General features: G+C 36.1%; 1 protein-coding gene across 1 annotated transcript; it reads right to left on the reverse strand.

The window, feature by feature from the left end:
* Positions 1 to 236: 236 nt before the first annotated feature.
* On the reverse strand, positions 237 to 15,948 carry LOC108671286. Its single transcript, XM_018158791.2, has 2 exons — positions 15,763 to 15,948; positions 237 to 4,185 (listed from the first exon to the last, which is right to left on the reverse strand). Exon 2 carries the CDS (start codon positions 4,143 to 4,145, stop codon positions 1,302 to 1,304), a length of 2,844 nt encoding a protein of 947 aa, XP_018014280.1. The 5' UTR covers positions 4,146 to 4,185; positions 15,763 to 15,948; the 3' UTR covers positions 237 to 1,301.
* Positions 15,949 to 16,923: the final 975 nt, after the last annotated feature.

Here is a 16,923-nt window from a genome sequence, read left to right on the forward strand (position 1 = left end):
GTGAAGACGGCAACAGAGATGAAAATGGCACAAGCAGAACATGCATAAAGGACTAGAGAAAGTAAGTAAGCAAACTATATTAAGAGAGCGAAGAATTAATCTCGCCACGAAATCAATCCGCCATCACCGAGTTCCTTTTCCACTCCCTTTTATACGTATTCTGATCGAGGTAAACAATCTACAATTAATAAACGTCAGAGATACTTCAGGCGCGACAATGTCTGTAACATTATGCGAGTATTTTGATCCAAATCAATGTTTCTATTTGAAATTATTTATTATTCGTACCGTTGCTGACTTTATTAAATTTCTTTACTTTACACTTTGTCCAGCACTTTGAAATGGCCTAAGATTTCAAAATTGTACAAAACTATAACAAAAGAAAATTTAGATTGAGCTTTGATAGCATGTTTATTTTTCCTAGTAATTCATGATGAAGAAGTTGGAGCCGTCGCAAGCATGAGCAAACAGCTAATAATAATTGAATCAGAACGGTCAAACTTCACACGGTACCATAATAGAAAACTCCGATCGGAAGAAAAAATCACAAAAACATTATGACCTTCAAAAAAACATAACAGTGATCAGCAAGTATTTAAGGTCTGGGACAAACGCAGCTCCCAGAGTTCGTGAGACCAAGTCGCATCACAGACAGATCTGGAAACCGCCGCACTCAAATACAAGTTGTAGTCTCTAAGTTCCCAATTTGGAAAATGGAGCATGAAAAGTAAAGGAGGGGAAATGGATAATCTAAACACCACTAGAGCAGTAGAGATTACCAACCGGCCCTCACGAGAGGAAGAAAACATGATGTAAGCACTCACAGCACAACACAGATGAGGACTCATTTGCGATGGAATAAATAAGTAGATAAAATATCTTCCTAAGCCAAAGCTATACTTTGTTGTAGTAACTATCAGGAATTTCAGATATGACTACCTCGTACCACATTTAAGTAGAAGCAAAGCATTCGATTTAATTCTCTTTTGGGCGTTGGTCATAGTGCATCATTCAATGACATCAAAGATTGCTATGCATACAAAGAGCAACACTAACAGGATACATTCAAGCCAAAGCACTCACTACCTCTCTTCACAGAAGTTCACCTAAAACGAATTCAAATCACACCAACTCTTAATACTTTCATTATATTCTTAGCCCGGGATTTTGGAGGATATTTTCAGGCTAGTATAGGTTAAAACTTCACACTTCTTACAACAAGAGAAATCATAACCTTTGAAACAAAGTACACATACCTTAATTTAATAAGCAATTCCTTTTGAGATTAAATTAGCAATTAATTATGCCTTTTGATATCCTAGTCCTTGTTTGATGGCCACATGAAAGGCTTGGTCAAGGAAAAACTTATCATTGTTGTTGTCGCAGATATGATGCACGAGGGCAGATGTTGCTTTCTCTTCGGAAACCTCAGCATCATCATGAGTATCAGGGATTGACGAACACGACTTCACATCTGTCTTCACGCAAACATCGCCATCATCATGCGGCGTTTCGACTGAGTCTGGCCTCTCACGGGTGGAACAACATGAACCAGGTTCAGAAACATCACCAGGGAAAGAGTCATCTTTTCTGAGCGCTATCTTTTTAGCTGCTTGACTTGAAAGTTCTGCGTCGCCAAGATTATCACAGTCACCGTGGCTTGGGTTCGAGGTAAGAGGACTTCTTGCATCCTCTGGAGTAATGGAAGCTTCGTCAGAACATTGTTTAGCTATGACGCAGCTGCATGTCAACAAAGTTAATCTATTGTTTGGCGATTCTAAAGCCCTGTCACTGAAGTTTCTAGAGCAGTCATCACAGCCACTGACACAGCTTAAGCATTTAGGACTAAAGCTAGCAATTGAACACGAGTCACCCGTGTCATCAGTGTCAAGCTTACACTTCAATACAGCCGAGCTACCATCACATTTAAGCTCTTCAGTGCGGTCAAGTCCTCTGACACTTCCTGATGAAGAGTCTCGAGTATCTGCATGCTTGGCATGTTCAGCCTTGCTTAGATTCAAAGTAATATTGCAATCTTCTTTTACAGCGCCTCTTACATCTTCAGGATCTGAGAAAACATTTTCATCCATTCCGTTTCTAGGAAGGTCTCCATTCTCTACCGAATCCACAGTTAAATTTTTCCCAACCTGCTGAACAGAAGTCCTTAGAGTATCTTCATCACTTCTGCCACTGCATCCATGATTTAGCATTTTGCTATCATTTACATTTTTTGCCAATGGCTCTTTGGACGTAGACAAGGCGTTTTGTTTACATTCATCGGTAGTAGACAGTGAAGCATCTATTACTGGCACAAACTGTAGAGGATTCAGTGCAGTGTTTTCTGTTTCAGTATGCTGCTGTAACTCGTCTCTCAAACCTGAGGCTAAGACAGCGCCGATAAACTCTGTTATTCCTCCTGTATTATGAGAATTATCACTTTTTCTATCGACAGGAGGGATCAAGAGAGGATTTTTCAGCGACGGATCGTGAGAATTTACCTGTACTGTTACATCCTCAATTCCTGCTTTGTTACTAATCGTTTCATCATCAAGCTTCGATAATTTAGGCAAACCTTGATGACCATCACCGTTATTTTTCGGCAAATCCGTATTTGTAGGTAATGAAGGACCCAAATTTTTTAAAATACTGCAATTTTCATCTCCTAAAGAATCCATAATGGGATTTTGCTGTACCTGACCGGTATAATCATCGGCGACTGAGGATAGATCTCGGTCGCCCAGTGTTGCATCGTTGTTCTGTTCACAATTCCGCAAATTTAAGCTAGATTGCTCATCCATGAACTCTGTAATGCGAGCACAACTGTTCCTGTACTGCTGATATGACTGATTGAACTGGAAAAGGTTATTGTTGGCTTGCATTCTCTCACAAAAGTTGTGGAGTTGCAGGCTGAAGAGGTGTCGGTTGGTCATGCTAATAGGGCAGTTCATCATAGCGTTGTGGAAAGCTAAATTTGTATCATTGTTGGTTTGATCAGGGCAGTGATGGCTGTAATTTATCTGAGGCGATGGTGGATCGTCAGCAATGTATGGCCTTCTTTGGCTCAGAGGAACATCCAAAGGGGAGTCGCAACGCGCGGGCATGGCATTCACGTGAGGAAGTTGAGCACATGACACGGGATTGTGCTGATGGTGCTGCAACATTTGGTGATGCGCATTCTCTGCACTAGACAAGTAATGGCGTTGCTGAGGAGAGCTTATCAAATGTTGTTGCTGCTGCTGCTGCTGCAGAGAGGGATATGAGGGAGGAAAATGACTCATCATCTGGGCATCTGGTACGAGGTCGTCTCCAAGACTGGCTTCATCAGAGGATGAGTCGTAGTCAGAGGTAGGAGGGCTCTGTAGGCCTGGGCTAGTAGCGCCCTCAACATCTGCAGCCAGAAGAGGGGCACAGTCTCGAGGAAGATCTTCACATCTCAAGCTTTCGTTGAAAGCAGCAGCATTGCCCTCTGCAAGGCTCATCATGAGCAAAGGATGCAAACCAGAAGATGGTTCATTGCCAGAGAAAAACATATTTTGTAACATGCGATTAACGGGAATTTCAACACAAGACGCTTCAGGCGTTTTTGACCATCGTAACAGAGGGTTGTAAAACCCAGTAGAGTATGCAGCTGGCAGGTTGCCATAGAGACCAGGATAGTAGGCTGATTCTGCACTCCGTTTTGTCTCATTTGTAGCTGGTATTGAATCGATGTTAGCAGCTCCTCTTGCAGAACCAGGATTCCCTGACGGTAAAGTTTGAGGCTGCTGAGCAATTGCTTTCTTCATTCGAGACACAGTGTGCTCATAATTTTTAATCTGCCACGCATAGCGAGCTTTCTTGAACGGCCGCGGAGGAGGCTGAGCTTTCCATGGGCACGGGCACCGTTTCTTCTTTCTTCCAAGTTCAGACTGTTCACTTTTATTATGTACTTCCTTTTCTGTTTCACAAGGGGTCACAGTAAATCTCTCTTCACTAAGCAGTCCACTCAGAGTGCGTGCATTGCTAGGGATTTGATTGGCTTGAGATGTACAAACGGGCTTAACAACAGCATCATCTACTGCAGTTTCAGAGACTACTTTAGTAACATTCAACACATTCTCTCCTTTTTCTGTTGCCGTAATGTCAGTAGGAGGTGCATCAGACATCCTGGGAAGAGCCACAGCAGGACAGTAACCACCTCTCTATCTGAAACAAAAGACAAGTTTCAGCCAGTGAATTGCAAATTTCATTCGAACTCATCTAGACCACAGTTAATAACAAAATCATTTATATACAATAATGGAATGGACAATACCCGAAAAACAAAGAACTGGATTAACACATTATGCACAGAAAGTATAAAAAAGCATTACTAAAATACAAGATTTCAAAGGCATATAGAAATACTGCTACTATGTTTGTATTGGAAATAATAACTTTTATATGTCAAGTATGTTCAATAAGAATTTTCTTCATTTAATTAAAAAGTTTTGTTGTAGCTCATGGTGATAAGTATGACCAGAATATTTGTATAAATTAAAAGAATACAACAATGACACTAGGTTATTAGAAAATCCTAGAATTTGACTTAAGAACCATGCTTGTGAATGGGTTAAATAGCCATTTCTCATCAAATAATTCAGGTTTAAGATTTTTTTTCAGCAAAACAAGTCAGGCCTTTCTTTTCATGCATAGTACCGGTACCAGTAATTGACAATCTTGAGGGAAGCAACTACTGCTTGAAATAAAAAAATACAAAATGAGCCTTCTTTGTTATTGAATTTTGTCGCTGGTTTCATCACTAGATTGAATTACAGCTTCAGAGTCAGCAGACGAAAAGCAAATAAATTCAATACATGGGGAGTCAATATAATTTAGTGGGCATGTCTGGAGTCCACCCAGACATGCCCACTAAACTAAATTTTTTCTAATTGATTTTACTCCAAAGTCTTTTACTTTATTACTTTCACTCTCCAAAGCCAACTTATCTTGATTCTATTTCATTTTTTATCTAGTAAGTCAAATCAGTCATTGTGATTTGTTAACAATCAAATTTCACATTTCTTATTTATTTAGCATTTATTTATATGTAAAATTGATTAATTCTATAATTTCACAGTTGTGCTTTCATGGAGAATGATTCTAATTGGATCTCAACAGGCAGGGTGGCAAAGTGGTTACTGAGTACCAAGATTGGAGCAGCAAGTTGTGGGTTTGATCCCAGCTTGTGCAACAGTTCTGATTGAGCTGTGGTGGTGTATTGGTGAGAGACTCTGTTTCTTGCACCAGCTCCCAGGTTTGAGTCCCACTGAGGACAAGTTCTTCCAGGAAGCTCAGCTCACAGTTAACTCGGCCATTCATCCAACTCTGGTTGATTGGTTGATAACACAAGTACCTGGCTTGTCCAGGGTGTTGTGTAATGCAATAAAATGGTTCTGGCAGGTCAGAAAGCCAGTGATGGTCGTGGAGCTACCAGTGGCATTAGTTCCCAGAAAAACTGACCTATCACCACCTCCCATACCTAGATGCCACTACCAGGATGGGCAATTACACACACACACACACACACACACACACACAGAGACAGTTCTGACCAAACTGGCAAGGTGGTCTTGCATTTAAGCACAGCAAAAATCAAAGTAGAGTTCCGTGTTTGAGGCCCGCAACAAGCAGAAAATGTTCAATGCTGTTAAGAATTGGTCACAGGCCTAATGGCTCAACCAATCCTGACAGTGCTGTACTATGCTATTACCGTCAAAAAGGGTAATAAGTAATGATCAGAGGTGGGCAGTAGCATGCTACATTTAAGCAATTGTAGCGGTAGTGGTAGCGCCCACTACATATTCAAGTAGTGATACGCGGTTTTGCCACTACAGCGCTACCGCTACATTTATAGATAAAGCCTTTAGATTTTACTTAATAGTATTAAATATTATTTAAAAATCAGTATGATACATACATAATATAAATTACAGAATAAAACTGTATGAAACATTTGGTGTAATGTTGTCAACCTCAACCTGTTACTAGTGTCAACATGTTAGTTGTTACCAGAGGTGGGCAGTGGCGCGCTAGATGTAGCGGCTGCTACATTTTCAGTAGCGGTAGCGGCACTACATTTAAGCAATTATAGTGGTAGTGCCCGCTGCAATTAGAGCATGTAGTGGTAGCGGTAGCAGCCGCTACATTTCAAAGTAGCGCTGCCCAACTCTGGGAATGGGTGGGGTAAATCGTGACAGTCCTCCATCATGGCTTAAAATGTTATAGCAGCAAAACTAATTGAAATGTTGCAAAACTAAAAAAAGGGGATTAAACTTCAATATTTTTCCTAGCTATGTAGCATGAAGGAAGTTTAAAAGTCATACATTTACTAGCTCTAAAAAATCCCTGAAAAAATGTCAAAAAATTATATTTGGAAAAGTACTTCTGCTAAGATCTGCATTAAAAAATATTTGCCATATTAAAAAAGTTGACTTAAAAATATTTGCAGACAGGTGTTAGCTCAAAACTTTATCAACAAAATTGGAATACCTTGGTCCAAAACAGAATGACGTCAATTTCCGCAAAGCGGGGTTTTAAAAAATACCCCTAAAAACGCATTTACAGTAGAAGCTTGGTTAGCAAAGGCTCTGGTCAACAAAAAAATCTGTTAAAGTCAAAGAATTTTTATTATATTTGCCTATCTCTGCAAAAAAAGTCATTTAACCCTTTCGCGGGTAAGTTACCATATATGGTAATTAAAATGGGAGTAAAAAAAGGCCCCCCACATCACCCACATTGCTTGGGGCAGCCTGCCAACAAGCTCCAACCAATCACAGATCGTGTACGAGTTACGTCATGTATGACGTAGCGCTCTGACGCCTGTGTGAGCTGAATTATAAACTAAGTTCTCTGAAAAATGGCAAAACGGCATTTTGGGCCCTCGTCGTATTCACTTTAGCAGCTCTAGCCCATAAAGAACTGTAGGTAAGGCCATGATAGTTGCTAGTATCTTAGGTAAAAACTTGCTTTATAAACTGATTATGATGCCCTTTACTTGAAGCAAATCCAAGATGGTGAAATATGATGGCGAAAATTAGTGTGATCATATATGAGCATATGCCCGCCAATGCTTAGAGATGGAAGTGACTATGTTTGGTCATATGCCTGCTAAAGGTAAATTTCTACAGCGCTTGGTAAATATGTTTGTTAGCATTTAGTGGTTAGCGGTATTATGATTTAAGCCATGTTTTTCAGTCTAATGTACCTATAGTTCAGCACTTGATGCTATCCCTGACTTTGACTGCAGTCCAAGCTCTTGGCATTCCCTTTGCTACAGAACATAGAGCCAACACGGTTGCAAGCAAGATGGTCTCTGTACTGACCCAGACGATAACATGTCCTTCACCAATACTAATTCTTACAGACAATTTTATCACAAGTTTTAGGTATATGTTGTATATGAATGTGACTCTTTACATTAGGCATGGATTTCTCATTATATGGATGGTCTGGAAATATCTTGCCATAAAATACTAAATGTACCTATAATTTTTTTCATCTTGATTGCTTCCTTTTTATGTGTTATAATACATGCATAAAAGAGCAATCATGATGTTTTTTACCATCTAAATAGTAAACTTTCAATGTCAAAATCCACAATTTTTTTCATCTTGAGCCAGCAAGGCACCATATATGATCACTTCATTAATTATGATTTACTACTTATATAAAAAAAATTTTCAAAAAATGCTTATGAGTAAATACATCTTAGAATTGGTCATCCTTCTAAGTACAATCACCATATATTGCAATTTTGTCATATTTCTATATCCGCCGAGGAAAGGGTTAAAGAAAATTAATGCATTATCGGGCATCACAAAATTGTGCATAGAATTTCATAGAATTGTGCACTGGGCAACTTAGAATGAAAAGTAATTAACCTAAACTATGATTTACTTCTCCTAAAAATATGATGATTGTCATTAGAATATTCATTTCTGTTTCAGGTATATTTTTTATGCTCTTTTTTTGTTATAGCCTCAAACGGAGTAATAAGGGACGGTTTTGAGCATTTTTTGTTAATAACTTCTTACCATGAAGCGTTTTATACAAGTTTGGGCTCATTTTAAAGCTCTTTGCAAGGGCTATTGTATGGGATCTCTGAAAAAATTCCATATGCTATTTGTTAGGTGCCAGATGCAAAATAAAAGCATCCCAAATTACCCATGGTAATGGGTTAATCTGGGCCACTTGAAATAAAACTTTATTTTAAAAAGTTTTAAGCATGCAAAGTGTACTTGTCAATTACTAACAGTACTCTGAAGTCCCTCTTCCTTTGTAAATGATGTAGATGTAGAATAAATGACATTCTTGTGATTTTTACTCATTTTTCCTTTATTGGTATGATATTACCATATCCATACATTACCGCAGTAGTTTATTTTACCACACAAGAGCGCAATATCGCCCCTTGGGGGTGGTGGAAAAATTTGAGAGGCAGTAAGGAAGAAAGGAGCAGTAGGGGGGCGGCAGTCCGCGAAGTTGAAGTCAGAAATTCATAAGTTTGACGATTTGGACACAACACAGGCAGAACAGGACTCAAAATTAAATACATTTTCACAAGCTAAAAATCACTGTTTGGTAGTTAGGAATTTACATTCAGAATTCCATTTAAATCTTTTCAGTAGTTTGGACTAAATTCTTTGATCACTGTGAATTTTGGCCCATATTGCCATCTAACTCTCAAATGAAGGGGGAAATGTAAAAATTTTGTCACAAGCTAAACATCACCATCACGTCCCAATGAATACGTGTTCCAAGTTTCATCAAGCTGCTTTTATTAGTTTGAGAGATATTCCTTGGTTACTGAATTTGGAGATTGGCTGTGAGACCAGCCCTCTTGAATTTATCCAAGCCATCTTGAATTTCTAGTGCTGAAAGAGTTAAAACTGTAAAAAAATATACTGATTTACAAAATGGCATTCTATTTGTGAAATACACATTTGCACCTAACCTTTCTCTATTAAAATTTCAGAGTACTAAATATCAAGAAAGAGGCGTTTGTTTGTATGTATACGTACGTGTCTGTCGGGGGGGGGGGGCGCTAGGGATTCACTGGGGAGCCAAAGGGGGCGCCAGCCGAAAAATGTTTGGGAACCACTGCATTAACGTATTATTTGCCCGATATTACCGTATCCATGAACATGCCATTGAGCATTTAAAACAACCTTGTCCCTAGGCTAAATTACCTAAGATTTAGTGAGTGAAACATTGTTTGGTCAGATGAATTAGCAGTTTAAAGTTTTATTGGCAATATGAGAGGCCTTGTTATTTAGTTATGTTGGTGTGACTGATGAGTGATAAATAATTGAGTGTGGTGATATTAATGATGGCAATTTGAGGTTGATTATTTTCATACATTACTTCATATAGTTGGTGAGTAGGTATATTGTATTTGAGGGTATGATAGAGAGCATGGGAGTTGTTTGTAGCAAGTGAATTGTTGCTGATGATGAGTTTGAAAAGGATGGATGGATGGTCTCTCTGCAACTGGTTGTTTACTCCTTCATAAGTCAAAAATAGACTGTACAATAATATTTTCTGCATATCTCTTCTGTAACCTAAATACCATTTGTACAATGCGGGCAGTTTTAGCACAAAGGTCAAATTTAAGCACACTATGATAACAAAGATCAATTGATCACAACAATATTCAGCGAAAGATCAAGTGGAGCATCTGGGGGAAAATTTTTAATTTTGGCTCTTCCAGTTTTTAGTCTCATCTTAAAGCTAACATTCTGACAAATCCCACAGTACCAAAATCATCACTGTATGTTGATTTATGCATTCATGACAGATCACAAAAGGGTCAGGTGTTGTAGAGCTCTTTCACATTTTAGATAGGTGGAAATTAGCTGCCAGGCACACAAGAGGCACATCTGTGGGTGCTGCACCTTGGTTACCCAGTAGCTGTCGTGCAGAAAGATGCTCATGCAGTCGTTCCCTCCATCTGTGACTGAATTTGAGCTCAAGTAAAGTCTTGTCTGGTATCCTTGCCACCTTAAATGCCTATTTATAGCATGTCACAAGGCGCTTGGAGCTTTGTAATGCTCTACAGAACATTCACACGTATTGTCACTACAAACCTATCGCCTAGAATTTTTAAGCTACAGCAATGAGAGATATACTGCTCAATTTGCAAATAAAAGATCTAGAAACTGATTGTAGCTTTTTTCAATTTTTTTATAGTTTTTAAAATTATTTTGAAAAAAATAGGCCAAAAAAGGGGTAAATCAGAAATTTTTTGAAAATTTATGAAAAATGACCCTCCCCCACCCACATAACTTGAATTTCAAAAAAGCTACAACCAATCAGTACATATGGTCTTTACGCATCGAATGATATGCATCTCGATGTTGTAGCTTGAAAATCCTAGGAAGAGATAGATTTCTACAGTACCTACCCCCTTTTTGGACATTTTCTAAGAATTCATGTTTTCTTTCATTTTCTTTTTTGTAAAATTTACATTGTTGCAGGAGGAGCTATATTGCTTTTTAGCCCAACCCTTTGGCTTTCATGCTTGTTTATTTGATGTCTGTGCTGTGTTTTTACATTATGTAACTTATTATGTACTTTTCCTTTTTTTTCTCTCCCTAGTCCAGACAAGGAAGTAAAATCATTAATGTAAAGTAAATTCCAAGCCAAGTATAATCCTAATGCAAAATCTCAATGAATAACTAATAACTGCACCAGTATAGAAGTTAAGCTAACTCACCACTTGAGAGGAAGTGAGAGATTATTTATTGCATATATTCATTTCATTACTCAATTGATGTTATATTACAAATTGTTTATACTTTGTGATTTTGCTTTGTTTCTTATTTTCTATTAATTGCATGTTCAGTGTGTTTTAATTCTGAAAACTATACATTTTGGTGTTCATTAATTCTTCATTAAGCTGTTTGCTGCAATGCAAGTTTGATATCATCATAAAGGTTCTTGATTATTATTATTTTCTGCTTGTTGATTTAATGCTTGTTTATATTTAATACAATTCTTTATCTTATAGGTAGTCTTAGGGCTATGAAGCATAAAATTAATAAGTTTTACTTTCTTTTATGGCAGATCACATATGCATCTTGTCCATGCTCCTCAGTTTCTTAGCTACGTACTATGCTTGTTAGTTCCATGCTCCTATACTAGGCCATTCTTCACTCAGTTATGTGCAACACTTATTCATTTCATAACCAAGAGCTACTTAATTGAACTGTAATCTAAATCCTGTTTCATTTGTCAATAATAAAAGATCAATTTTAGTCTCATCATTATCCACTTCCCAAGTAGGTTGTTGCCAACCTATCAAGTAGAAGTAGGAAACGTGTTTGCCTCACCCGCAGGAGACACGCAGCTACAACATGAATAAAAACCATCTATTATTCTGTTTTACACATGTGCACCAAGTTTCAAAAAGATCCATCTGTAAATAGCTGAGATGAAATTTCTGCCAGATGCTCCCCTTATAAGTTTTAATTATCTTTTGAGCATAGCATGCAAACAATAGAAATTATTATGCAGTACTTGTCAATTCCTTACTGATTCCTTTCAGAAAGGTGCATTATACTTGTAACATGCTGATGGTAGCAAGTAATAAATTTATGGACCTCAAACTCAGAGATTTCAGGTTGACATTCTATTCAAAATTATTTCTTTCCCTATGGTTTCTAGCTCTTCTCATAAAAATCAGTAACTTTTGTTTACATAAGTACCTATAATTAGTGAATGAGATTATCATGGTATAAATATGTATTACATAGAAACAAGCAAAAGGTTAGAGTGCAAGGGTTCAATGGAATCATGTCCAAAGTTTGGATATAATTTTTGGTCACTGATTCTTGGACAATAGGTTTTGATAATGTCTAATGATCAGCCATGTAACTTGAGAATTTAGCACCAATCTGAAAAAATGGTGTGCTCTAAACACGTGCAAAAGGCTTTAGTACATTCTTGTTTGTGATTAAATGCAGAGCAAAGATTTGGAAAGGACAAAGAATTTGTCCAAAACTTGTCTGTTGAAAAATTAATCTTTGTTAGAAATTTCATTACAATAGAAGCCTATAGATTAACTATGACATTTTTTGATTATCTTGACTTTAACAAATTTACTGTAGCAAGTTCATGTTGTCTAGTAGAAATAGTTGCCTAAACTTATCTGGTCTAGTATTTCTTCAGCCCTTTCACTTCCACTAAGTTTGTTTTGGCCAGTTAAATATTGAAACAGATTGAATTATAATTGGTATTTGCCAACAGATATTGAGCTTCATACTTTTTGGCCTTTTCAGTGATTTTTCAAACTACAACAATTCAATCAATTAAATAAATTGAAATGTGCTGCATGGATATTTTTTTCTATTTAATTGTCAGTTACAGTTGATAATGCTAAAAAATCATTGTGAAATGATCTGATGCGGATATCTGAAAACTATTGGTGCAGTTTTTCTTAGTATAGTTTCTATAATAGATTTGTCTCTTGTTATTTGATTTGAAATTTTCTGTGTTTATAGTGTTGATGCATTAGCCATTTCAGAAATTCAGCCTGCCTCTTCTGGCTGATAAATATAATTTTATACATTGGATGTGTGATTCCCAAAACCACCTACTTGAGTGATAACTATTTCTGGACTTGTCTAATTGAATAGCGGCATAGCTGATGATCTTGCAGAAATTGTATACATTATATATTATATTACAAGTATCAATGGAGATTTGCATGCGAGTGATTATAAAGTTTTAAGCAAAGTGTATGTCAGGAAGCTAGCTCACTCATTGTACAGTGCTGCATCAAATTAATGAGCATAGTTGAAAGAATGCATAACCACAGGCCTTGGAAAGAAATTTCTACTGTAAAATTGGGTACCATAAATAAAATATACCTATTCTGTTTTTCAGTTAGCTACTGCATCTGAATCTTAATACTCTTTTATAATTTCCAGTTCTAGACAATACCATAATGGCAACATATACATTGCAAATTTGATAAAAATAGCAAATCACATCACTTTATAATACTTTCATGATTTTTACATTTAAATCATTTTATCGTTAGTTGAAGTTCATTCCAAGTGAATGACTTAGGAATACTTTGTGTCTCTATTTGCAGTACCGGTACATGCGTAGACAACAGAGATGCAAATCCGTACTTTTAATTTTTTTACCTTGTAACTGGTATTCATTGGATATTCTTGAGAGAATAATAAACTTGCCAATCGCATTAGTGAGTGGCTCACATACGTTGAATGCAAGCCACTATATATTAAAAAGAGTTGAGGGTTTGTCTCTGGTAATGGAGTATTTGAAAGTGAGCAAGCAGTTCTGAGAAAGGTGTGCCCTCTGTAGCTTAGGGAAAGCTTGTATTTGATTACACTCAATACTTCAGATCAGAGTAGCGGCAAGTTCAGGAGTAAAGAAGGCACTGCTGGTTTAAAAAATTTAACCATTATTGCGCTATCTGTAAGGTTTGTTGCATATAAACAATCTGATGTACATAGACATATTCAGTAGGTTATGCCCTTATTTTTATAGACTTAGAATAGTATTTTTATAGTCAATTTACCAACCGACTGAAGAAACCTACCAACTAACGACTGGGTAAACCTAATGACTAACGACTGGCATGTGGATGCTCAATGACCAGATGACCCTAGAAATAATATTACAATGTTTGTGCCACACTATGAAACCTAATGTCTGCTCTGGCTGCTCACAGTATATTTTGGATCAGGCAAATACCAGCTATGAATGAGATAATAACATGAATGAGAGAAAGCTTGCAGTCTATTTCACCCACTTTTATGGCCCTTGCCTATTCATTCATGAAAATAAAATATTTCTTAATACAAATAAGAAAAACATTTGCATTTCACAAAAATAAAAAAAAACTTAAATGAAAAAAATAAAAACATTTCATAGTAATAAAAAAAACTATCCATTTTACTTGTAATTTTAAAAATGGCTTCTAAGATTATAGTTTTCATCAACAATTTTAGAAAATTTAACCCAATATTCTAACAATATTACACAATGACAAGCATCAAGCAATATCATCGACAATATTAGGTACCCAAATAACCTAATACGGTAAACGCAGTATATTCCGACATCGTAGGTAATTCCGTCACCTCTCCAGCTTTTCCTTTATATTAAGCTTTGTTTTAGTTCCATGCGTTTGTTGATGGTTGAAATGGTGACGTCATGCATTTGCGAGTCAAAATACTGCCAAAACACTAGGTCTTGGCCATCTAGTGGGAAAATATTGAGATCCAAAGAGAGACAATGCATGCCACTTGGTGAGATCATCGAAAAATGTGTCAAATTTGACAGTTGACATGGCTCTACCAAATAGTAAATAACTGTTTTTATAGGAAGAATGTTATGGTTTGAGACTTTTAAATACGTCTGTGAATGTATTAGGAATCCTTCAAGTATACTTGTATTTGCTGATTTCAAGTCTTAAATAAATTAATAGATGATTAAGTTGAGATGTTGGATTTCGACACAAAAAAACTAATTCCGACACAACTTGAATTGGACACACACAGATCGTTCAAAGCTTTGTACAAAAATTGAAATTTGCTTAATTAAAAGCCTAATAGCTGTTAATTACGTAATTAAGTAGTGTTCAATATTCGTTAGTGTTCTAATTCAAAGCCGTGTTGTATCCCAATACAGCTCACACAGCAAACGGAATTCGAACACGTGGATGTCGGCAATACGTATCAGTTAAATTTGAAGCGCTGACGCAATACGACTCACCACGTGTCGAATATTGCCACACAAAGTGACGGAATATAGGGATTTGGTAGGTTTCCATTCTAAAGGCTTTTTAATAAATATGGCAACATTTTGTGATGTTTCATTGTTGCTGACGCGTAGTGAAGTGTTTTGAGAGTCATGTGAAGGCAACAGAACTTACGTAACGCATACGGTTTTTTATAGTTTTTCATTTCTCGATGCGTCCTTAATGTGTCGGAATATACTGCGTTTACCCTATCTAATTTCTGAGATGAAAACTTAAAACGAATTAGCAATTGCATACCAAATTTATTCAAGTTACAATAACAATTTTATTTCAATTCTCAAGGCAAAAATTTCATGCAATGTGAATGTCTGACTCACAGTCACTCACTGACTGTTCTGATCTGACCAAAGCTATGCTATGGAGTATGGAGTAGCGCAGATCAAATACTTTTTTTTTCTGTAGATTTTACCTTGAAAGTTCATTAAGGGCTCAAAAATTAAGTAAAATTTTAGAACATTTTTCTTGATCTGCATAATTTATTTGAAGTAGGCCTACTCCAAATAACTCCATAAAACAATAATTGCCAAACAAAAAGTATTTTACAGTAAATACAAAACATATATGTTTGCAAAAAAAATTAATTACACAGAACAAGACGTCAAGACGTGCCTCAAATTGCATCCAATATTTTTGTGTAGCTAACTGTTGAGCAAATAAATTCCTAGTAGGCTATGAACAAAAAAGTATCACAAAATAGAAAACAAATAGTATTACTTAATTATCTGGAATTGGATGCTTACTATTTCAATACAAATATAATAAATCACCTTCATAAAATCACATCAATAATCCTAACTAATAATTCGATATGTCATCTTCGCATTTGACGATCCATGTCAATGATGTCACTTCGAACTCCATCTTTCCCTGTCCAAGCGACAATAGAAAACAAAGCTATCAAAAAATTTGCCAACAAACAGTGGGCGACAGTTATATTCACGTCTTACCTTTTTTCGATTAAATTTTTGAACAACATTTGATGAAGCTATATGCGATTTATAAGTTATCTTTGTGATAAGAGCAATTGGTTTTTCTACATTTAAAAATATAACAACAGCTGATCAACATAACAGCGCCCTCTTGGCCTCATTAACCGCAACTTCGATGACAACAAGCAAGAGAAAATCCTTCGAGTGACAAATCTATGAAAAGGAATGCCAATATTTTTTTTACTCCCGTATAATATTTTGTTTTTTAATGTTCAATAATTTATGTATGTTTCAAAATCTTTACTTTTTTGGATACGTTTACGCTACTTTTGCAAGACCGGCGATATTTGTTTGTAAAAATGTGTTTGTGTAATTAAAATTATAACCGTAACATTTGATTTTTAATAACCTTCGAAATCACCATGTTTGAGCAACTTTGAAATCTACTTAATATTAATATTTTTATATATGAATGGGGAAAGTTTCCAGTGATGCATATGCATAAATTGTAAAACTTTTTTTTTAAGAAAGTGAGAACCGATAAATTATGTATGATACACTACGCCAAATTGATAGAATTTTGATTTAATAATTTTCATTTAGTTTCAATTTTTGTTCACTTTAACTATGAAATAAACGCACGGTACTGATTTTTGCTAATATGTGTAATTAGGTGTAATAAATATAAAATTACACCTTGTTTAAGGGCTACGGTGATTTTGGATTTTTTATAATGTATTATTTGGTTAAATATTCAGACATTAATATTATACAGGTTTGATTGCAGACAAGATCGTACTTTTATTAATAATTTTCTTATTGTTTTTTTTTTTTCGATGAGACGAACGAAATTTCTTGCAGGTGCTTGGAGATGAAAAAAGCAGATAACCAAATGACATTTTACTGGAATGCGACGGTTCGAATACATCAATATTAATTATTGATATTCGATTTATTCGAAACGTCGCATTCCAGTAAAATTTCATTTAGTAATCTGCTTTTTGATCCCCAAGCACCTGCAAGCAATTTTGATGGGCTTATAAAAAAAAAAAAAACAATAAGAAAATTGTTGATAAAAAGTGCGCTCTGGTCTTCAATCAAACCTGTATAAATGAAGAACTTCTGCCTAACTACACTAACATTAATAATAGAATACTTATTCAACATTTTTTCCTCGGT

This window comes from Hyalella azteca, unplaced genomic scaffold (assembly GCF_000764305.2).
Source record: "Hyalella azteca isolate HAZT.00-mixed unplaced genomic scaffold, Hazt_2.0.2 contig2483, whole genome shotgun sequence".
Taxonomy (NCBI): domain Eukaryota; kingdom Metazoa; phylum Arthropoda; class Malacostraca; order Amphipoda; family Hyalellidae; genus Hyalella; species Hyalella azteca.